Source organism: Cheilinus undulatus, linkage group 8 (genome assembly GCF_018320785.1).
Source record: "Cheilinus undulatus linkage group 8, ASM1832078v1, whole genome shotgun sequence".
Lineage (NCBI taxonomy): Eukaryota > Metazoa > Chordata > Actinopteri > Labriformes > Labridae > Cheilinus > Cheilinus undulatus.
Window position 1 is genome coordinate 32,278,141 of NC_054872.1, and position 24,351 is coordinate 32,302,491.

Sequence of the window (24,351 nt, forward strand, 5' to 3'; positions counted from 1 at the left end):
GCATCGCTAGATTCACGTTAAGCATTTATTTCGACTATTATGGCCACATGTATTCGTAAATACACGTGTTTGTATACAGCTGCACTACTTCGCTAGCACCGTCAGTAGTGTTATTGTTTACGGTAGAGAATGCTCTCATATCCATAAGTGATCAGTATTTCGTAATAACACTAACATATGTCTATTGTAGTGTTTTTTTTTATCTCGCTGTACAGAGTCAATCGATGGTTTCTCGTTACTACTGAGAAAACCACACAGTGTGTCCCACATTAATATTGATATGACATTGTCTGACAGGTTATTGTACTATGTTTTAACGTCCGTGTTATTGTTTTTTAGGCTCGTGTGTATTTGGTACCTGTCCCAGTTTTTTTTGATCACCATGTTGGAGTGTGGGATGCTGGAGCAGGACAGACGGGCTCTAAGGAGACGCTCTGCTGTTCTGTGCAAACAGCTGGTTGTAGATGAACTGCTCATTCAGTTCTTACAGGCAGACGAAATCCTGACAGAGAGCATGGCAGAGAGCATCATGGTATGTGACCAACAGAGGTGAAGTACACGACCATTGTACTCAACTAAAAATACAGTTACGTAGTATTTTATTCAAAGTTTACTTCAAGCACTGAGTATATACTGAGGAGTTGTACAGCAAAATGATAATTTCTTATTAGCAAAAACAAGAGGAGACTAGATCTACAACCAGGTTGTGGAGGTAAAGTCAAACCTCTATAACAAATGAAATTACAACGCAAAATTGACAGTTTAAATTCTACTCAAATAGAGTTAAACATAACTTTTTAAAAGTGTCTATATTGGTCCACATTAAATACAGTCAAACAATATTTTACAATGTGACAGAGCTGCAGCAACTCTTTAAAAAAATGATGGCTGGTCTCTGGCAAGAACAAAGCAGAGAGTCAATCTCATAGCAAGGTAATGCATACTGATAAAGATAAGGCACTATTGTGCATCCCTAAAGATAACAACAAACCAACACAAACATGAGCAAAAGCACCCCAGCAGGGATCACTGTACAGCAGGACTAACTCTCTACACTTGAATGTTTTAATTCAAGAGCCTGGGCTTATTAGCAGGTTTGACAAGCAGCTATAAGTCAGCTGACTGTCAACAAGAAAAGTATTGTTGGATACCTCTAAATATCTGTCATTAGCTTGTTGCTGGACTGCTAGCAGCTTTTGACAGGTTCTATTAGATCTGCAATGACAAGTTAGTTGACACAAGAAACATTAAGCTATGTTAACAGTTGATTGAGGTTTTTTTCTGTCAGCCAAATTTTCAAAAACCTGCTTACAAATGTAGTTGTTCACTTTTTAATGAAAAAATATAAGGGGTTTACAGGCTTCAGACAGCTGATTAGAATAAAAGAATGTATGTAAGACTTCTCTTTTAACACTGAGGATTTGATCAAAATTATTTAACCAAATTTTATATTTCTGAAGGCCAATCAATCAATCAGTCAAGCACCTGCCCCAATATGAGCTCTGTTTTAACTTGTGCTATTTTTTAAAGCAAATTTTGGTGACTAAACTGCAGAGAGCATGAATTTTGTTGGTCAGCTTGTGTTTTTTTCTAGGGTTGATGAGGAAAAAGTACCTTAAAGTTGGAACTACAGTGTTCTTACAATAATAAGATCTAGTTAAAGTTGGTTTTAGAACGTCATAGTCAACTTTAGTAATAAATAGTTATTTTCAACAAGAAAATTGTGGCCAGTAAACATTTACAGTGGCTAGCAACTGTGGAAAACTACTAGCCACCATGAGCTAAAAAGTCAATGTTCAGCTCTGATTTAAAATGTGTGAAGAAAAATACTGTCAGTAATCTTGACTTTTCTGATCTTACCTCCTCTCCTCCAGGCTGAGCAAACATCTCACAAACGGAGCTGGCGTTTACTTCTACTTTTACCAAAGCGAGGACCAAGAGCATTTAGCAGCTTTTGTTCAGCTCTACAAGAAACTGACCAGCAGCACCTGTGTGACCTGCTCACACAATCACCAGAAAAAGACGGAAAAGAAACACATTCAGAAGTGAGTTTTGACTTTATGAGGAATCTCTACAATTCACATGACTTAAAACTATATTATACAATAGATTTTTTAAAGATCTAGTTCAGTCTTTAGATTTTTTTCTGCTCGCAGAATATTCAGCCTGAGGAAGAGCCAGAAGGGGAGGCAGGTCAACTAGTTAAGCAGACAGCAGAGGAAGGAGAGGTGAGCACTCTGCTCTTTCAGCCAGAAATACTGCACTCAGTTAACATTTTCCCAAGACAGTACGAAAGCTAATGCCCACAGGTCCCTGTATCGCTCAATTTCAAGGAGATTTTATAACTGTCAGCTGATTTATAAATGTTCATAGTTTGAAGAAAAGTCTCTAATGATAGTAAGTTCAGTTGCATGGTTTTCTGCAGATGTCCTCTGTAGATCAAGAAGAAAGGAGTGAGGTGAGCAGCACCTCCTCATGCCTGTGCTCAGAGTCAACATCCAGAGGGTTCATCCCCGGCAGAGGTGAAGACAGGGAGAGAGAGAGAGGCAGAAGACTAAAGAAAAGAGGAAGAGATAAGCAGACAGATGTGAGAATCACAGACCACATCCATATCATGTTAGACAGCCAGATGGCTCTCTGAGGTAGTCAGGCAGCATGTGGGAGGTTTCATAATAGTAGTCATTGTCTTGATTGTTTTATTCCCACAAACAGCTGTTTCTACACCAAATATTGTCTTAAGTGACTGTTTTTCCATTATTAACTGCTCATGATTTTGAATTTCAGAGATTTGTTGAGTCTCCTCTTCCCCTTTCAACCCAAGAAGGAATTGCTGCAAAGCGAGCAAGGACACAAGGTGAGAACTACATCAGTGTGGTCTGCAGTCAGGCTAAATAGGTTTATGCCTACAGTGTTGTTGATGATATTTTTCTGTTACTGTGGAGATGAGAGGCGGTGCTTGTTGTTCAGTTAAAACAAACAGGTAATTGAATATACTGAGACACAAAGGTCCGTGCAGCCATGAAAGCTGGAAAGAGTTCAGCTAGCTGTTTATTATGTAATCTCATCACTGAAAGATGTGTAGAAGTGCAGCTTCTTTAGCATTCGGCTTCTGTCTGTCTGTACCTACAGGCACCACGCCCCAAAGAGTGACTCATTCACAGCATTGTAGTACAAAGTTTACTATCACACAGTTGCTGGCGGGAACACACAATGATTTTAAATGTTTGCATCAGCAGTTTGACTTGTAAAACGCTGAGTTTAACTCTCTTTGTGTGTGGAGCAGAGTCCATGGAGTTTAGTCTGGATGCGGATAGTCCCATCAACACTCCGGTGCTCCCGTGTACAACGGAATTTTACCTCTCCCACTGCCAGAAGGTAAAATATTTCTTTTTACAAGGTCAGCTTTATAGGTTTGCTGCAACTTCTTCAGTTACGGTCTCCCTTTGGTCTCATTTCAGAAATTCCTATTAGTGTCAAGTTACTTATCTTTTACTATGTCATACATTGGCACAATTTAGTGACTGCAAGTGGTTTATATGTCTAGAAGTAATAATATACTACAATAAGATGTGTCAAAGAAAGGTGCTAATCCTGTTGTAGCTACAGTTTTTGAATATGCTTCATCATGAGTTTATTTAGGACTAATTTATCTGTTTTTGTTTTTATATCTGACCTCCCATGCTCCAGTCCTACAGAATGAATTCATCTCCTCGTGGTTTTGCCTTGGTGATCAGCAATGTGACCTTTGATCCTCGTGCTGCTCCCGACCTTGACCCAAGGAAAGGAGGTGAGGTGGATGATGAGGTCCTCAGGAAGGTCTTCACAGAGCTTGACTACCTGGTTACTGTCCACAGAGACCTCACTGCTCAGGTAACACATACAGACACAGATAAAAGTGCATTTGCATGATGTTATTTGAAACACAATCCAGGCTAGGAAAAGGACGTTTCAGGAGGGAGAGGAATGACCTTGAATCATTTTGGGGAGTCATCCGGCCAGTGCTTGTTGACATTGTGCTCTCGTATAAGATTTGTTCGATGGATTTTTTTCAGCTCAGTTCACATTTTTAGTGCCATTCAGTGTGGGCATTTTATCACAGAGCTAACACATTTTTATTTCAGTCCTATAGCTTATTCTGAGAAATTTGGCAGCAGAGATCATTTTGCTTGTCAATGGTTTTTTTTTACTCAAAGGTAGTCTTCAAAGTGTGGGTACAGGCTGGAAGAGGGGAAATATGTTGGCTTCACTGAGTGATCTCTGTAACCACATTTTAGCATCATCAACCCTTTTATTATTAAAGAAGCAAAAATCTCCTGTTAAATGCAGTTCTTCTTTTCTGGTTCTTTCTGAAGGGCATGAGGGCATGCATTGAGAACTTTGGTCGACGACAGGACCACCGGACAGTGGACAGCTGTGTGGTGTGTCTGCTTTCCCACGGAGTGGAGGGAGCTATATATGGCACAGATGGAGAGCTTCTGCAGGTTTGTTAGTTTGATTGTCTTCTTTGGTGATAGATGTTATTGTGTCAGTGGTAAAGATGCTCAACATGTAATGTGTCTTTTGTCTTTTACAGCTGGACTGGGTGTTTGAGGCCTTTGACAATGCACACTGCCCCCTGCTTCAGAACAAGCCAAAGATGTTCTTTATTCAGGCCTGCAGAGGAGGTAAGGCTGTCCGTCTTGTCCTGTGCATTTTTATAGGGATGCAGAATGAATTTTTTCTGATATCAGATATGTAGATATGTATTAGGGCTGGGCAATTAATCACAAATTAGATTAAATCTCAATATGGCTTGCTGCTGTTTACAAATCACAGAAGTTGCAATATTTCTTTAACTCGAATACATTTTTTTTTGCAGCAGCAGCAGAGATTGTATGCACATTATGCAATAATTCAAGTGTCAATTTTTTTAAATGGTTCACAAGAATCCTCCTTTTTGTGTTTTATGTATGTTTTGTTTCAGTCAAAATGAGTGACATAAAAATGATAATCCCCTTTAATAAAGCAATTGGTACCAAATTTGCAATATGAGCAAAAATAACTACTGTAGTTCATTCTATCTAATATTGATGAAGCTTAGCATTAGTTCATACCCCCCCAGCTGCAGTCAGCTTATAGACAGCTTCACCTCCCCCACCCCAGCCGCCTCCTTTATATCTTAAAGCTTGTTGCACCTTCATATTCAGATTCATGCTACTGTGGATTAATTGCTTCTGAAATAACGTCTTTGTCATTTATGATATCCATTCATTTTGGGGTTTTCTAGCTATGCACTCCCTGGAAAGTCAAAGCATGCTGCTTCACTAACCCAGGAACATCTTTAGAGCAGAGCCTTCTCTGCCAAGTTAAAATGTATTGCAATAAAATGGTTAAATGTATGACGAGTGTTCCTGACTGAATGTAGGTTATAATATAGAATAATTTATTGCTCAAATTGATTTCAGTTCTAATTCACATCAAGAGAGAAAATGCATCTGATAAAATTTTCAGTATAAATTGCTGATTTATAACCTTGCAAAGCAGATGGATACGCCCGTTTCCTTGTTTTTCATTGGCGAATCCATTTTGGAAAGCTCCCATCTGAACCATTTGGGCCTGGTTAGAAAGTGAAAGGACCAATCAGCGACAAGGGGCAGTACTTTCAGGCGCGGCAGAGTTGTGATGTAAACAAGCAGCAGCAAGAGGCCGGTTCAATTATGGCGGAAGAGCTTAGCGTGGATGTTGCTAAAGTGCCAGTTTTATCGGAACTTGACAACATTTCTTCATTAAAAGAAGAACAGCAGTGAGTTGTTTTCTTTTCAAAAACGACAAAAGTCGAGTACTTGCATGTCTATAGTCGCCATGTTTCGTGTTATTTCTCGGTAGCTGCACACCTTGAGCTTGATAGCGGTTATGTCACGTGTTTTGTTGCTCTGATTGGCCCGTAAAGATGTGACAGAACGTTCATCCAATCACACTCTGAGCTTTTTTCAAACCCTCTGCCTTTCCCATAGTTTCCTATTGAAGCTTTCCCAGATGGATGTGTGAAACAAATCCATCTGGTGTGTCAGGTTAGCTGATTTACCAATCTCAACCAATAAAATCTTGGCATAATAGCCATGACATTAATGCTAGGTGGATCTCAGAAACACAGCCCGTGATTCATCTCCCGACAGGGGAGACGATTAAAGCCTCTACTTCTGGGGGCTTCCTCATGGAAGTGTTTTTGACTTGTTCTCTTGCTCTAAGATCAGTGCGGTGTCATACAAATACAATGCAAAATGAAGATATATGAATATGCAATTATATTTACTGTAGTGTCTAACAGAGTGTGCCAATCATAATAAAATGCAGTGAATATCTGCAACTAAACATTGCACATGTAGTAAGACAAAACTTAGGTGGCAGACTGTCCCTCCAGATGCCCAGATGTTGTCCACTGTTACATTCCTTGCTGCTGGGACAGGTTACCATGGTAACAATTTCCTAGCTGTCCAACAGCCACTGATGCCAGATGGTGTGGATGAATTCATACCATGTCCAAATTCGATCTTCTGTTGAAGACTTTGTTTAAAAAAATGATATAGTAGTAGTGTAGTAACAGGCTCCTAGTTAATGAGCACATCTCTGCCGAGGTTATGGTCTGCTTACATGGCTGATGGCGCCCCCCACAGACCCCATGACACCTCAAGATCAGTCCTTATTACTCTCACACACCCTCACCTAACACAGGTGCTCTGCCAGTAGGTCATTAGATGTGTTTGGCATCTGTCTCTGCTAATGGCTTCAGTAAACACATTAAAATTCTATTCAAGTATTCAGGATATGAAAACGTTGTCAACCATGTTTCAATTAAGAATCTACATTAAAAAAATAGTTAAATACATTGCTTTCTAAACAGAGGCTGAGGCAGCTTTCCTTTGTCAAAAACACATTTTTTCCATGATGAAGAAGGATTCCTCTAAAATCAGAAAGGCTGATGAATGTTTGACATTAATGTGAAGCTGTTGTGTCTTCCAGAGGAGATGGACTGTGGAGTGGAGCAGATAGACGGGCCAGTGAGGACAAGCTCACCTAGCTGTGAACAGCGGGATGCTGGAAGAGAGGGACAGGCGGACGCAGACTCCAGACGGAGAGGAGACATGGGGAGACCCAGGATTAAACTGCCCCAGCGCTCCGACATGATCTGTGGATATGCATCTCTCAAAGGTCAGAAAATTTGTAAGTTTGACTCTTTTGTTATTTTGGGTTGACTCACTGATGAAATGTGTTTTCATCTTAAGTCTTAAGGGTAAGGAAGTTAATGTGAGGAAGTTAATGAAGCAGTTGAGGTGTGCAGTAATCCATGCAATAATGAAAAAAGAAGTTCACATTTTAACTAGCAGAAACAAATATGGACTGTCTTTTTCCGCTGACTGTTATGTCCTTCCCCTGAACCATCTATTGTTAACCTGTTTCTGTTTTCAAACAGCGATGCTTGCAGCATGAATATGTAGCACACTGCGACAAAACCAACATATCAAATGCAGTATAGCTCTGTAAAATCTGTAAACATATCAGGCACACTACTGCTCCAGGATAAAACCAGAATGTCCAATTAAATAGTTGAGTTACTTTCTGGGTAATGCAGGCAGTAGGTTTAACAAAGAAAAGGAATATTTTAGTCTGGTTCTACTTATCATAAGTGTTACGGCCTCTTAAAAATGATTAATTTTAACCATAAAAATAATCCAAGCTTTATTTTAAATAAGCAATAATCAATTAATCAAGCAGTAAACAAATCAATGAAATCAAAAGGGCTGCAGCCGCTGGCCAAAAAGAACAAAAGAGGGGTGGTGGATATGGCTAACCACGCAGTGGGCCATTGGACCAGCCACCACCCCTAACTAAAGCTACCTAACCAAAAAGAAACTACCTATTTGATCAAGAAAAGAAAACGAGAAAATAGGACTATAGCCAAAGTAAAACAACAAAACCCAGCAATCTAAACATGCCTGGGGGGAAAAAGAAAGAATGGGAAAACGAAACACTTGGAAAACCGAATTAATTAATAATCAACCAAAAGAGAAGGTTAATCAATACAAAACCAACAAACCACTTTCAGCTGAAATAAAGCTGTTTACTGCCTTTTCCCTACTGATTTCTGTCACTCATCCTTTCTATACCTCTGCTGCTGCAACAGCTGACTCGCGCTGTCTGTGACTTTACATGCATGCTTTTACAGCCCAGCCTACCCAAGTGAGAGCATGGGTGTCTGTGGAAACGCAAACTATTTGGGGGTTTAGCGTACCAAACCGTACCAAACTGAACTGGATCAAACTGGACCCCCTGATGGAAACACGGCTTAATACTCCCCCTCCTCAGCCCTGAGTGCTAACAGCACACAGGTGTGCTGAAGCCACACAGGTAGGGGGAGGAGGGAGACCAGAGAGAGCGGGGAGAGAGGAAACATGCAGAGCCAGCCACATGTAACAATAAGTTTGACAATAGCTCTGAATGATTGTTGCACTTTTTGACAGGCAGAGTACAAGGCCTAAATGATAGTTTACTTTAAGCTCTGACTCCTTTCAATAATACTTTCTGATCTGATGAAAAATGATAGTCTGTAAATTAATGATTTAATGTTTGAAGAGTACAGAAGCTTTAAAGAAAATAAATAAATATAACTGCCATAAGAAAACAGAAGCAGTTCAGTATTCAGATTTACAGGTCTGTTCAACTAGATCATGAGTGAAATTTGAAATGAAATAGTGTAAAATGCACCATTATCCTATGTTTCGGGACAACTAATGACACAATCTCATGACACCGGCAGATGTGTGAACCGTAAACAGTGTGCGGAGGCAGAAGGATACAAAATGCTGAAAGCTGCATCCTAAATTAGTGCCTGACACAGAGGGATTTTTTGGGAGAAATGAAGTGCTGTGCACATTTTCGACACAGTGCACAGGTGATTCAACATATTTTCTTGGCCCATTTATTCATAAAACTCGTTAATTTACGCGGACAACACGTTCCCATCTACAGCCGCTATGCGCCAGCTCTCTCTGAGCTCGTAATAACAACAGGATCAAATTACACGGAAATCACTGGAGGCTAATGACACTACTACAGCCAAGCACCTCATACGACCCAACTTCAAAAATCCTGAAATATCCCTTTAACTGATGAGGGTTTAAAAGATAGACATTACGGGAGACATTATGGGCTCTGGTTAAGCTCAGTTGGAAGGGCAGGCATCGATAAACAGAAGCTATACTCCTTGATGCACTGGTTGTAGGATTGATTCCTGATATCTGCGCTAGTTCGTGCATGTCTTTCCACACTCTTTCTCCCTATATTTCCTGCATCTCTTCAACTCTTTTTAAATAAAGGCAGAAGCCTGAAAAATACTTTTAGTTAAAACAAACAAGAAAACATTGTAAAATACTTATGTTTTTCTTGCTGTAGAATTAAAACTGGAATAATACTCTTTAATTTTTATTAGTTTCATATCAAAGTCTAAATTCTGGTACTGTAACAGCCCTATTTTGAATAACATACATGTCCTTAGCTTTTCTCCCTGAGTCTCATCTCATTGTTTTAATCCTGTATTTTTATAATCTGATGTCCCACAAGGCACGGCAGCCATGCGAAACACCAAGAGAGGATCTTGGTTTATTCAGGAACTTAACACAGCTCTCCGCCTCCATGCCAGAGACACACACATTGCAGACATCCTGGTGCAGGTGAAGATGAGTTAATTATAATAAATCCACTGAATCACTGTTGTATATTGTGCATTTTAACAGCTTTGTACTACTTTCTTTTCTTGTCTCAAGGTCAATGGACATATCAAAGAGCGGGAAGGTTATGCTCCAGGCACTGCCCACCACCGATGCAAAGAGATGTCTGAGTTCACCAGCTCATTGTGCAAAGACCTCTACCTTTTCCCCAAGTACCAGCCTCAGTATTGACATGCAAATTTGCATAATTACACACACACGGACCATTCCTTTCCATTAAAGCCTCACTTTAAAGGCCAGGAACTGTTCTTTCTATGCCAATTACTGCCACACCTTCCCCTATTACAAATGCACATCCATATTGAGGATTTATTTAGTTGTATTTTTTGCATGAAATCAGACAGACATTCCCTCTAACTCATGCAAACTTTGCCATTAAAGTGGCAACTTCAGTTAATCTACCTGGGAAATGGGCAACATATAAGCATATAACATGTGTTTCTGCATGTCTGTATTACAGGTTTAGTAGTTATTCCTTCAGATTGAAACAGAGATGTATTTTTGTTTTCCTACTGCACAGCTGCTTTGAGGTTTCAGTCACTTTTTAGAAAAGTATTTTTACACAGATGTATTTTTGTGGCTTTATTTTGTATGAATTGTTTTTTAAACTTTTAAAGCTCATTCTCTTTGTATATAATGTTTGTCATAAGATGTGGTAATTTCTTTTTTTTGTGGCACATAGCCACAGGCAGGGGGCAGCAAAGCAGAGACAAATGCATTTCAGCATCTCTTATCAATATTCCTTAGGGCTCCTGCAGGTTCATATTATTTTTGCTGTCTAGATCATGGGCAGGTTTTAACTCAGTTATTATCAGCTATAGTTCAGATGAAACTGAAAAGTCTCCAGCTGTTTTTTTTTTTTTTTTAACTTATTTTCAGATTAGTTTTTACAGTTTGCCTTACCAACAGAAAAAAATACAGGGCAGCTCTAAAACAGGATCTTGAATTTCCCAGACATAAATATATTTTTTGTACCCCTTTTCTCTATGGACATTCAGACAAGTCTGTCAATTTAGAGCACTGTATGAAATGCCCCTTCTCAGCTGTGTTAGTGTAGGTGTGTCCCTGCCAGGGTGGTGGGCTGCCTGGGGAATGTGGTGCTACTCATGGGGTCATACATGTTAAGTATGAACTCTGACTTTTACTCTGACTTACGACTGCTAATAGTCTCTCTTGACATCAGAGGTGCATATTTAGACGGTCAATCAGCATTTTTGTGATATTTTACTGTTACTGTATGTGACTACAGTAGGGATAAACATGTATTTACTGTCTTCCATAAATGTTATGCAGTTTTCTACAGCAGCCTGTGTCATGTGAGGATGATCTGTTAGATGAATTTAAGACCACAGAGCTTTCACAGTATATTGTATCACTTCAGCCCCCCCCCACAAACACACCGAGAAATCAATTTATCAAGGCTGTGTGCATTGATGTTTCCCAGAAAAGCCCCGAGCAGGCAAAGTGTGTTTAGTTACAACAGTGTTGTCGTGAGGAAAACAGAATACATGGTCGAAACAGTATTGATTGTTAACCATCTGTAAACAAAGATGCTTTTAAGTGAGTGTTAGGAGTGAGCACCTTCAGAATAAGGTTTCCACACGCTCCTCTTATCCTCTTTTCTTTTATGTGATTAGGAAATATGATTTCAAATAAAAAAACAGAGGAGTGAGTGGTATGAAAGAGTAACTGCTACAGGCTGAGAAGTTTTCAAGATTGGATACGCTGCCAAGCTCTGCTGAGGTGCAGTGTGGGGGGGCCAAGAGAGATTTGATTTCTGTCAACGCCAATCACTGCCAAATGTTTTCTACAATAAACAGGCCTTGATTTTTAAACAAACACGCTTCTGTGTCTGATTCGTCTCACTTATGCATGTTAGTGCGACTGCATTTTGCTGTGCATGCATTTTTCTGTGCATTCTTTGTTTGTTTCCAGCTGAATCTTGCACCGAGAGGCCTCTGCACGAATGCCTGCTCCTGTACGTTCACCACTTTATTTGATCCTCCTTGTTGCTGTGTTTGTGTGTGTTGTTTCCCAGCATAAAGCCCCACCTCTCTGCTCTCAGGTATAGTATAACTGGCTCCCCACTATTCTGCTGCGCTCAGGTCTCCCCATGCTGTGACTGGGACGCATGTATCTCTCACACCGCCTGCTGCCCGGTGATAATGTTCTTAGTGTATCAGATAGAGCGACCAGCCAGCTGTCCACAGTCATTCTCCTTTGACACACACTCACACACACACGCTGGCGGTCAGAGTAGCACATTTCTCGTTGGCCTCCGGTGTAGCTATGAGATTAGGCTGTTATGCGCTGCGTGTGGACCACAAAGCAGGGCGGGGTTAGGAGGGATCTGTGTGAGTCTGTGTGTCTTTGTGGTTGTCATAATGGCTGCTGGTCTCATCGGCATGAGAGGAGGAAGAGTTAGAGATGTTTAAATGAACTTATCAGGGTGGGATGTTGTGTCTCTGTCAGGGGGCAGAGCAGGGGTGGTCCACCTAGAACAGGGTTGTCAAACTCAATCACAGCAGGGGCCAGATTCTGGATTCAGGACTAACCTGAGAGCCTAACAGCGTCACCTTTTGAACCATGAACTGTCAACCCTGTTTCACTGGTTGTAAAATATGAGAAAAAAATGTAGCACTGATGATAAACAATTTTGCAATTTAAAAAGTTAAAAAGATAAGTTTAAAGGCTCACAATCTGAGAAAAGTAAATTTATTAGTTCAAAAAGGTCACAACATGAAACTAAAATTGAAATATGTTTTTTAAAGGAAAATAGAAAGTCAAAATCATAGGTTTAAAAGACCAAAATATGAAACAAAATTTATAATCATGAAACTGAAAGTCAAAACATGATTCAAAATTTAAAATTGTGAGTCTAGAAGGTCAAACTATGGGATTATAAAGTCAAAGTTTGGAGTTGAAAATATGAGATGAAATACAAAATATATAGTTAAAAAGGTCAAATATCACTTAAAAATTATAATTATGAATCTTAAAGCTCAAAATATTATATTAGATGTCAAAATTATGAGTTGAAATGCACAAAGAATGAAATTAAAAGTCAAAATCCTAAGTTTGAGTCCTAATTGTGAGATGCTAAATTGATAATGTGAAATTAAAACAATTAATTTCTTTTCCCACACTCCTGAATTTTTATCTGAATATTTTTACTCCTTACTCATTCAGATTTTGTGACTTAACAAGGATATCTTAAATCATCATGGATAAGTTCACATTTATAACAGAAATACAAGATCATCTTGCGGGCCGGATTTAACTGTTCCACGGGCCGGACTTGGCCGCTGGGCCTTGAGTTTGACACCTGTGACCTAGAAGGCCTGAGAGCTATTCAGTTTGGGCCTCATCACTGATATCTTCCTAAGATTTTATTAAAATATATTCTTAAAGTTTCTAATAGAAACCTGCAAGGATTGATGTTCTTAAGCTGTTGAATTGTTCACACCTGTGTTCCTAAATTGATGAATGCCAGGTGCTTGTAAGCTGGACGCACGTGAACATTTCTTCTATTTAGCACAGAGATATGTCCCTTGTAAGCCCACATAAGGGCATGAGACAGAGGGCACATAGGAGTGAGACAGAGGCAAGGTACCAGTAATGTTTCAGTTCAAATGAACTAAAAACAATCTCATTACTTCATCAAGATGACTAAAAACTAGAATAAAATGTTATGTTGTTTTCGGCAGACATTCAAAATCTGTGATATTTCTCCACTGTGGGTAAATCTGTCAAAAAACAATGCATCTATAGCTTATCTGCCCCTCAGGTGTAGAAAGCAGGGACCCCAGGTTTGGCGGGGTTCATAGGATACACTACCATGATTTGGTACCAGATTTAGGCAAGAAAATAAATGCTTGGACTGCCGTAAAGACTAAAATGTGAGGACTTTTTATGGACTAAAACTAGACCAAAATGTTTCGAGTTTTCGTCAACTAAAACTAGACTAAAACTAAAAAGGATAGAAATGACTAAAATGTGACTAAAACTAAAATGCATTTCATTTAAAACTAAGACTAAAATTAAAAATAGCTGCCAAAATTTACACTGTTGTAAAGTTAATGTAGTGCTGCTCCAAATGACACCAAGAGAGGATGATTTAGTCATATTTTAGTACCAGTAGTAATTAAATATTTGCTAGACACATTAATTGGATGAGATCACTAGTTCAGTTGGTGCCTGTATAAAAAATGGCATACATCATGCTCTAATAAGAAAGGAATGTTTTCACAATGGGTTAAAAAAAATTGTTAATCAAGCATGTGGGGGGGACTTTTTTAAGTGAGTATGATTTGATTAAAATGCATATTTATTATAAAACCTGGCACTTTAAAATGATGGATTATTTAAACACATTTATATCAGCTGATGCACTCATACTCGTGTGTTTTACTGTTCTAAGTGAGTGTTTAATGATAAAACACCTATATACAGCGCTCAACAAATTTATTAGACCACCTGTCTCAGAGACCATCCAGCATCATGAAGTGCTTTAATGCGGACTCTTTCATTTTCAGTGAGCTCTCCACGTTTTACCATTTTGAACAGGAATGAGGAATTTCAAACTAAATTCACCTTTTTAATACCCAAATTTGAGTCGGCTCACTGGGCTTCTCTGAGAAGTCAGAAATGAGTCAAGCATAACATTAAAACTCTAAAACTCATTTTTCTGTTCAGGAATGCAAGTAAATAACTAGAATTTGACATATCAATCAAGAAATATTAATGTGCTTTACTATTTTTTCAGGGGTTTTTTGTAACTCGGCAAATTTGAAAATTCATGGATAACAATAATAATTATATTTTAGCATTCAAAATACAATTTTGGTTCAAGAGCTCCTACATATTGGTGTATTAACCATTGCAGAAACATAAATGATTTTGGTTTTACCAATGCTGTTAATTAAGGGCAGCTGTAGCATAAACCTTACTTTGGGTGGTGGTCTAATAAATTTGTTAAGCACTGTATGTGCGAGATTTGTATTCATAATTGAACGTTTTGAGCTTAAGATCAAACACTGCATGCTTAAATTAATACCTGAACATATTTAAGTCATGTATTTTTGCATAATATAAAATTTTAAAGTTGATTAAAAATGCAGTAGAATAGAATTAAATATTATTTACTGTCTTGTTAATCTAGCACATTTGAGAGCTGATGAGTGCAAAATCAAATACTTCATCCTCTCTTATCAGCCCAGGGTTTGTAAGAGTGCTTATAGATTTTGTTCTCAGCTAAGGAAATAAGGAAACTTTGGCGAATATTTAAAAATTACATAGGAGGGTTTCAGGACCAAGTTTCTTCTTAAGACTGGGTGGATAAGGCTCAATGTGCATCTTGTACACTCTATGCTTATTTCCCCCGCTGTTTTGGCCTACTGGTCATCTAAAGTTTCTGGGGAGGTTAGGCAATATGGAGATCACTTTACAATGCTCTGAAGTGAGTTGACAAGCCTTTTTTAAGGGCTGGGGTTACCATTTTTCCTCCTAAGGGAGGTCTGCCATAGCATGTGAGTGTTATGGGGATTGCCTTGCATCATTGGCTGATTAGGTGTGAGCTGTCATAGGGGTGTCGTGTGCACCTTCCTGCTCACGTTGCAGGGGGCAGCCCTATGGGGGGTGCCCTTCCAGCCCCTTTGCCACCCACCTACCCCCCCAACCCCCAAGTCCAAACAAGAACAGTCCATCCAAACACACACGCATACACCTAATGGCCGGCTGGCAGGGAGGGTGCTGCTAAGGGCAACAAGTGTGTGTGTGTGTATGTGTGTGTTATTAGGTGTCTGCAGTTCTAATAAAGGAAAGCGCTGCGTCCTTCACTGCCTCATCAGATGGCTTTGCTGTGCTTTGTTCGCCTGTCTGATTTCTGTCCATGTGTCCGTCAGACCTCGGTGGAGCTGGATGGCTCGCAGCCTCTGGATCATCTGGAGAGGAGCACAGTCAAGGAGGACGTCACCAGCCATTTTTGATTTTCCCTGTTTGAGTGTGTTTGATAATGAGTTTATTACAGAGTGAGAAACTTTAGAAGATGTTTGTGTGTTTATTTGATCTGGTGTAAAGTACATTTAAGAGAAGGAGTGTGGGAAGGAGGTTGCGTGTGTGTGTATGGTGTTGCCCACGCCACTGGAAATGCTGGGGTGTCCAGCGAAGTTATTTTTGGATCAGTGACAGCGTGTCAATGGCTGCAGATGCGTCGCAAAGGAAGGCTCTGAGATACCAACAGACCCTGGTAGGTCTTTCCCATATCTTCCTTCACCTGCCTGTCTGCCAGCTCTCTTTGTCTATCTCTTTAAAAGCTGCTAATCCTGCTTCTCCTCATCTCTCAGTGCAAGTCTGTTTTCCAACCATCCTTCACTCTTACTCATTCACCCTTTAACCTCTCAGTCCTCTTCTTCCACAACTCCTTCTGGGTCATTTATTTTCATCTGCTGCATCCTTTTGTTTTCCTGTCCACCAGCAGTTCTCATTTTGTCTCCTCCTCCATTCTGTTCACTTCTTGTACACGATTTATGCAACTTAATGTCAAGTTTATTTGCCCGGCCTTCAGAAACATTCACAGTCTGCGCTGGTTTCACACCACCCACACTGTGAATTACTGAAGGCGATAAATGGAAAGTCATCCCTGCAGTAATCAAGGATTTTATTATTTATGTAGATTTCAAACACTGATCTCTTACTCGATCTTTTCTATTTTACTGTTTTTATTTGGGGTTTTCTCTATGCTTATGTGCATTTTTGTTTGTGACCCTGTCTATCCCTCCAAGCTGCAGCCTTGTAAAGTCATTGGTGTTTTCATGTGATGGTGGATATAAATACCTATATACAGGAAACCTGAGCAGACAGGTTAGATGTACGTGTTGAGATGAAGTCATGCCTCCTTATCCTCCGCTTCATCTGTTTAAATGCTCATCCAGGCTGATGGTCATTTCTCCCAGGAGCATCATGTCTGCATTTTTTTCTGTTTCTATGCATTCACACCTGCTCTACAGACATATGACTCAGCAACAGATTGATTCGAAGCAGAGTTACGTCCAAAGGTCAGATGAATTAAGAAGTGAAAATGACAGATACATGAGCAACAGCGTTCAGAGCAGCTGGGGTGTTTGTATACGTGTTAGAGCAGCCTTAGAAACTGACAAAGTGAGGAGGAGCAGTGACAGCGTCCTGTCCTCCTCCTCTTCCTCTGAGACATTGGCCTGAATCAAATCTGCAGTTCTTGTGGAGCCATTTAGAGGCCCACAGGTCAGATATAAATAAGAAATCTCAATTAATCACACGACTTAGTGGCTTTATGTCTACATGCAAAGTCTCACATCTCTAAGGTGTGAAAACTGCGACTCAGTGTGTGCGTGTATGTGTGAGAGAGGGAGAGAGGAAATTAGAGCCTTGAAGGATTTGAGGAGTTTATGTGAAGAGCCGTTAATAGATCATACTAACATAATTTGTTTATTGATCAGTAGCAGTGTGTATTTGCAGCTTAATCATTTTCTTCACAGAGGCTCAGAGGCTACAACAGACATTTGTGTTTGGAGTTCAGTTCACAGCAAGAGTTTATGTGTAGAATTTGAAAGTTTTTTTTTAAATTTTCAGTAAAATATATATCTTATTATAGCTGCATTTAAATAACCATATTTAGACTCAGAAAAGGAAGCATATGGAAAGTAGCCCAGTAAGACTTAGTGCCTAGTTTTACTGTCATTATGCATAGCAGGTTTGCAGGCAAGTAAATGTGTATTCACAAATAATTTGATAGTGATTGAAAAAAGTCAAAATAAAAAATAATGACAGGATATGATATTAATAACTTTGTAAATTTAAAAACGTATTCTTCCCTTATTATTGATAATGGGCGAATATATTGAAGTCTTAAAAGGGTTCAGTTAAATGTTTAATATTCTTGATCAATAAACTGTTTTTAGGGCTGAACAAACTCACAAATTTCAGTCCTCAAAGCACACTTTACACTGTCAGGAATGATGATGACTAAAGAATAAGACTTAAGCTGTAGGTTTGTTGTCCAGCCTGAAACTCTGCAAACTTAGGCCCCATTTACATGACGTATTTACGTGAAAACACACAACTTTGTTGCGTTTTGGCTACCTGTCTCCATGAGAACAGCGTTTTGGGTGCCTGAAAAAGGAACAATTTGGAAACAACCTCCAGAATGAAAAGTTTTCACACCCGTCTATGTTTCCATGTAGACAAGCATAAAAACATCTCCCTGACAAACGTACATGTACAACACTGTTAATATTCCCAGCTACTTTTAATTTTAATCTTAGTCTTTTGATCACATATTTTACTTTTAGTCACATTTTAGTCATTTGTACCTTTTTTAGTTTTAGTCTAGTTTTAGTCGACGAAAACACATAACATTTTAGTCTAGTTTTAGTCCATAAAAAGTCCTCACATTTTAGTCTTTACGGCAGTCCAAGCATTTATCTTCTTGCCTAAATCTGGTACCAAATCATGGTAGTGTGTTCTAACAAACCCGCCAAACCTGGGGTCCCTGCTTTCTACAGCTAAGAGGAAAAAGAGATACAGATGCATTGTGTTTTGACAGATTTACCCACAGTGGAGAAATATAAGGGATTTATAATGTCCGGCAAAAACAAAATTACATTTCAGTCTAGTTTTAGTCATCTTAATGAAAACTAAACTTACTTCCTGTCAGTTTTAGTCATCAAAGATCTATTTTTGACTAGTCTAATTCTAGTTTCTGTCATGGAAAAAAAAACAGTTGATGAATATTTTTAGTCAAGTTTTAGTTAACAAAATTAACACTGATGCAAACTATGATGTTGTTTACACTATAGTACTCAAGCTCCAAGGAAGGAAGGATCTCTCGACGTATGCGTGTGTTTTGGTCCATTGTAAAATCACATCACCAACTACTGGCCTGGCATGTATGCTACAGTTTTAGGTGTTTCCTGCAGTCTCATGTGCATGGAGATTGTTTTCAATACGATGCTGTCTGCATATGGAATTTTTGAAAAACAAAAAGAAAAGAAGAAAATGAAGCAGAACGCTGTTATATAAACATGCCTCATTTGTTCATATGGCCAATATTTACAGCTGTTTAAGTCCAGTTTTAACAGTTGCGATAATTCACGTTCTAAGCTAATATCCACTGAGATATCGTGCTGATAATATCATGTTATAATTAACTAACTTTCAAACTACTGGAGAACTCTATATTTGTTCTTTAAATAGTAAAAAGGCATGTGTTCATTTTCGAATGTAAGGATTCTCAACTAGTTGTTGGGACCCAAAAGTGAGTCATAAATATGTTCCTGGAAACTACTGTGGCAAAAAGTCAGTGAAGTATGGTAGCTCTAAGCAGATTTACATCCTTAAGTTTTGTTTTGACTCTGTTTTGCCATAATAGTGAGCACATTTTTTTTTTGCTAATCCTGACTTATCTATCTCCTTATTCTGGGAAAAACAAAGCTGATTTACCCATGACAATGACAATGTGTTTATTTCTTGAGATCTTGAGAAAACAACCAAAATATATGTTACCACTGAAAACATTAATATAAAAATACATGTCTTTGCAGGGCTTCTGTAAAGATACACTTTTTAAGCATTTTTTTCCTGTCCCTTTTTAGTCATATATTTTATATCATCCAAGATGGGAGATAATGGAGCTGAAATAAACCCAAATAAGTTTCCCCTTTTAGGGTTAAGTGAATGAAGCGAGTTTGATGTCAGCCTCTCAGCCTCTTTTAACCTGCCGATCACCTCAGCAGTGAGTGCTTGCCTGGTTTGTAAAGTTGTGTTAATTGCTTTCAAGTCACACAGCTGTTGTTGACCTTAGACCTTAACAAGGAGGAAGTGCCCTCTGTGGACTTGTGTGACACTGATAGACAGAGCACAGTGAGAACACATAGCTGTATGTTAGCATAATAGGACTTTCATGACAACAGAATTCAAACTTAGATTTGGTACTTATAAAAATAAATTAATTTGATGATAACACTGCTTCAAAAAAGGACCCATAGGAGTCCAACATGGGACATTTTTTTGTTTTTTATTACCAAAAACTGCTAACAAGCTCCTGCTCACTGTCTAAATAGCACACATCAATTGCAGAGTCTTGGTACTGAAACATTTCAAAGCTTTGGGGTTTTCTATCGATCAGTATAATATAGGAGATTTTACATTTAAAACATGTGGTATCAAAGGGTATCATAAGTCTCAAGTATTTTTATGGCCTTACAGAATATACGCCTGCTTTGATACAGCTCCTTGTAGGTCTTTATCTAATGGATGTGTTTAAAACTAAGGTTGTGTGAGGAGACGGGCCTCGATCTGTGAGAATGTCAACAGCAGTGAAACAGATCTCATAAGTCTCAAATGTTACAGGCTACTAAAAGGGATCGTGTTTACCTGGCAAATGTCTCACAGACTGGAATGACTGGGATGTAGACGATTAAGCCATTAAATTTCACATGATATCGCAGTCACTTGACATGTCTTTACGACTACAGAGGTGGCTTTAATGTAATAATTAAACTGTTAGTAGGTACATTAATAGCGGCAAAATGAAACGCCTTGTTAACGCTGTGAAATAGTGTCAATAACTTGTCATTGTTTTGTGTAAAGGTTAAAACCCTCCATCTGTCTGAACAACAGGCCTCCTGGGAGAGATGAGCGGAACGAGACAAACAGCGTGAGAGAGGGAGAGGTGCGGAGAAGTGTGTCAGTGAACATTGGGTCACACTGCTGCTAAATTTATCCACGAGTAAGGTTTCACCTCAGGGGCGGGGGGTTGGATGGATGGGGACAAGGGGTGGTGAGAGGGAAAGTTTTAGAGGGAAGAGTGAGGGAGGAAGGTGCAAAGCTGCACACAAGAGTTCAGCCATAGGTGAGAGAGACTGGAAAGAAAGTAAGGAAAGAAAAGGTTGACATATCTGATTTCTATTCTGAACTTCTTGAGCTTCACTAGCAGTAAAACCTCAGACCGTATAAAACATGTGCGTAGTCTTAATAACATCACCAATTGGTTTGTGTAGAGGTATTTTGAAGCTAAAAGATGGTGGTCGCCATTTAGGAAATGCTGTATCACACTGACTTTAGGTTAGTAACAAAGGAAAGAGCTGCTGCAATCGCATCTACTTCTGCTGAAAAAATGGGCGTTTTAGTATCGGAACCATTGTGGATAATTTGGGTTTACAAGATAGCCTCAACTGGACACTCAAGGCACTGCAGTGTTTTGCATTTTTGTGTTTTTACACCGAGGTTTCCATTTAAGTAAGAAAGGCAAAATTATCCATACGAACCATGGGAGCATTTCATATTAACACACAGAATATACAGAGATTATAAGCTGCTATCTAACAAACTAAACTGCAACTTGACCCTCTTAGGTTGATGTCAGTGTATACAACAAGAGACACATTACAAAAAGTTAAATAACCACTGACTTTTTTAATCCTCTGGAATTCCTCCATTTTTACCATACCATTGACTCCACCCCTTTGTAGTCCTTGTTAATGCTTCTCTTGGGTGACTTTGGGGTCTTGAAAGATTAAATCCATACTATTAACTCTGAAGCCTTTTTGATCAATTTTAACTAATTTTTCCATAATTTCTGCTGCTATCTTAGCATTAGCTATCATTCAGTTTTCCTACAGTAGTTGTCATATGGGCTGTGAAAACAAATGGCAGGTCATGTCGTGCTGTATCAAACTGCATGTCTTTTCAATTCGGTCCTGGTGGAAATGGCCTAAATAGCTCATAGTGCGCACATTCCTGTGTGTAAGGAATCCATTATATATGACATATTTGCTAAGGTATGGACTACAGAGTGGGGAAGAGGGTGGGGGTACTGGGTGGGATGGTGGTGGTGGTTGTTTGTGTGTGTGTGTGTGTGTGTGTGTGTGTGTGCTTGTGTGTGGGGGGTGTATTTTCTTTCATTTTTATGTTGTGTGTAAAGCACTTTGTGCTACATTGCATTGAATGAAAAGTGCTATATAAATAAAGACTGATTGATTGGTTGATTGATTGATTGATTGATTGATAATGGAGAGAAAGAAAGACAGAGAGCCTGTGATAGGGCCCTCTGTGTCACTGCAGACAAGGAACTGCTTTGAATAATGGCTCAAATTCGGCCAATTCAAACTGGACAAGGACTTTATTCTTGTTGAAATGAGAACATTTTGAAGACTTTCTTTCCCAGAATGACTTTTTTTTCACTTCCCCAAGAGACGAGAGAATAAGTTTGTGCAGAAAAAGTCTTAGTCAAAAATGTTTACTGTGTATCACACATAAAAATCTTTGAGTTGTAATTTCTGTTCAGTTCTTTTTTTTGTATTTATAGTCCCATCACTTGTTTTTAAATTCAAGTGACATTAATACAACACATACATCTTTTCTATTTTTTTAAAGATGTATTTTTGGGCTTTTTAGTGCCTTTATTTGACAGAGAAGGACAGTGTATAGAGTTGGAAATGGGACAGGAGTTGGGAGAAACACGTGGCAAAGGACCAAAAGCTGGATCCGAACCCGGGCCACCTGTGTACATAGGTCACGCATTACAACGCTAGGCCATCTGCGCATCAACACATATATTCTTAAAGCCCAGGAAAGGATGTTTAGAGCTTGAATATCCACCACTGAATTGATGTTTTATGCTTTTTAAGACAACAAGTCCAGGAAAGACAAAATGATTAAAAAATAGCTTAGGACTAAGAGGATTAATGACAAAAACTTCAGCTCAGCAAATAAAATGTAGGTTAATAGTTGGAAATTACAAACTGTTTAAGTTTCATTACTAATAAGAGTTTTATTTGCTGCTGAAGCAGAATAAATGCCGGTTTGACCATTTTTTAATACACGTTTAAATAAGGCAGGCAAACAAATGAAAATCTTATCATCTTATCAGCATTGGCAGATTAAAAACAACTTTTTTGTTAAGATTACATTATTAGGGTGTTCTGCCTTTATTTAGATGTGACAGTTCAAGAGAGACAGTAAATTTTGGGGAAGAGAGTGGGAGATGAGATGCAATTTTGCAACCAATCAATCCCCAACCAGTTCGTTGAGGACTCCAGCATCGGTAGGCATCTATATCTGCAGGCTCCTGCTCTACCAACTGAACTAAACTGGCAACCAGCAGGTATAAAAAAATTCTGCCCATTAAGAGCCAATTTAATTACTGTAAATATCGGCCTATATATTGGTTGTATGTACAAATACATTTGTGCAGTTTAGGCAGGAACAACAGACTTGTGTCAGTTTAAGTCTTTTTCTTTGTTCATCCTCATTCCATAAATGTTAAAAGTGTGCTTTAGGGACCTAAGTTTTAGGTTTGAAATACACATTTAAATACAGTGCCTATAAGAAGTATTCACCCCTTGTATGTTTTACCCCTTTATTAATTTTATAACTCAATCAAGCTCAATATAATTTGGCTATTTTGGCAAAAATTACACAAAAAACTCTTGTGAAAAAAATTTCTATGACTAATGCCAATTAAATAAAAACATGTAATAAAAACATGTATTTTGACTGAATAAGTGACTCACATAATTGAACAGAGGTCAAGGCAATTGTTGCAGGTGGTCTCCTGATAAGTGAAATGGGGATCACCTGAGTGCAGTGCTTGTAGTATGAAGACACCTGTGTCTAGAAGGTTGAGTCCCTGGTTAATCAGTATTCCTGGCTACCATTACACCATGAAGACAAAAGAACACTCCAAGCAACTCAAAGAAAAAACGTAGAATGTAGTAAAATCCATCATCAAGAAAAGGAAGGAATATGTTCACATCTGTGAATCTGCCTAGATCAGGCCACCCTCACAAAGTAAGTGAGTGTGCAAGATGGAGACTACTGAGAGAAGCCATTAAGACACCTATGACTACTATGAGGGAGTTACAAGCTTCAGCAGCTAAGATGGGAGAGATTCTGCATGCAACAACTGTTACCCTGATTCTGCTTGAGTCAAAGCTTTACAGGAGAGTGGCAAAGAGAAAGCCACTGTTAAAGGAAACTCGTATCAAATATTAACCAAAATAGTGCTTTTTGGCCATCAGGCAAGACGTTATGTTTGGCGGACTACAAACGCTGCACATCACCACAAACACATAATCTTCGTTAGGAAGCACAGAGTGGCAGCATCATGCTGTGGGGATGCTTCTCAGCAGCCTGTCCTGGAAAGCTTGTAAAGAGGGTAAAATGAATGCAGCAAAATATAGAAAAAATCCTGAAGGACAATCTTATTCAGTCTGCAAGAGAACTATGGCTCAGGAGAAGATTTATTTTCCAACAAGACAATGACCTGAAACACTGAAAGCTCACAGAAATGGTTTAAAGACAACAAGGTGAATGTTCTGGAGTGGGCAAGTCACTACCCAGCCATCAATCCAATAGAGAGTTTGTGGCTGGACCTGAAAAGGGCTGTTCATACCCCATCCCCATGCAACCTGACAGAGCTTGAGCAGTTTGGCAAAGAAGAATGGAGTAAAATTGCAGTGTCCAAATGTGCAAGCTTGATTGAGATCTATCCACACAGACTCAGTGATGTTATTGCAGAAAAGGTGCATCTACTAAATACTGACTTGTG

At 39.0% G+C, this 24,351-nt stretch overlaps 2 protein-coding genes across 5 annotated transcripts in view; both read left to right on the top strand.

Moving 5' to 3' along the window:
• casp2 (caspase 2, apoptosis-related cysteine peptidase) overlaps positions 1-15,751 on the top strand; it is a 16,023-nt gene extending 272 nt beyond the window's left edge. The window contains exons 2-15 of one of the 3 annotated variants that reach the window (XM_041793149.1): positions 340-532; positions 1,875-2,045; positions 2,157-2,228; positions 2,426-2,587; positions 2,785-2,854; positions 3,281-3,375; positions 3,688-3,870; positions 4,353-4,481; positions 4,574-4,664; positions 7,000-7,200; positions 9,598-9,707; positions 9,801-9,916; position 10,837; positions 15,668-15,751. In XM_041793149.1, coding sequence (XP_041649083.1) covers positions 383-532; positions 1,875-2,045; positions 2,157-2,228; positions 2,426-2,587; positions 2,785-2,854; positions 3,281-3,375; positions 3,688-3,870; positions 4,353-4,481; positions 4,574-4,664; positions 7,000-7,200; positions 9,598-9,707; positions 9,801-9,916; position 10,837; positions 15,668-15,751 — 1,635 coding nt within the window. In that variant the 5' untranslated portion in view covers positions 340-382. Of the gene's footprint in view, positions 1-339; positions 533-1,874; positions 2,046-2,156; positions 2,229-2,425; positions 2,588-2,784; positions 2,855-3,280; positions 3,376-3,687; positions 3,871-4,352; positions 4,482-4,573; positions 4,665-6,999; positions 7,201-9,597; positions 9,708-9,800; positions 11,604-15,667 lie in introns of those variants that run through there. The other 2 variants (XM_041793147.1, XM_041793148.1) reach the window with 2 other exon arrangements.
• Positions 15,752-15,889: 138 nt separating this feature from the next.
• The window catches only part of clcn1b (chloride channel, voltage-sensitive 1b), a 48,299-nt gene continuing 39,837 nt past the window's right edge, over positions 15,890-24,351 (top strand). For both annotated transcript variants that reach the window (XR_005992200.1, XM_041793142.1), the window contains exon 1: positions 15,890-16,011. Coding sequence is in view for 1 of the 2 variants with exons in the window: in XM_041793142.1 (XP_041649076.1) it covers positions 15,961-16,011 (51 nt within the window). In the remaining variant the exon portion in view is untranslated. The remainder of the gene's footprint in view (positions 16,012-24,351) is intronic.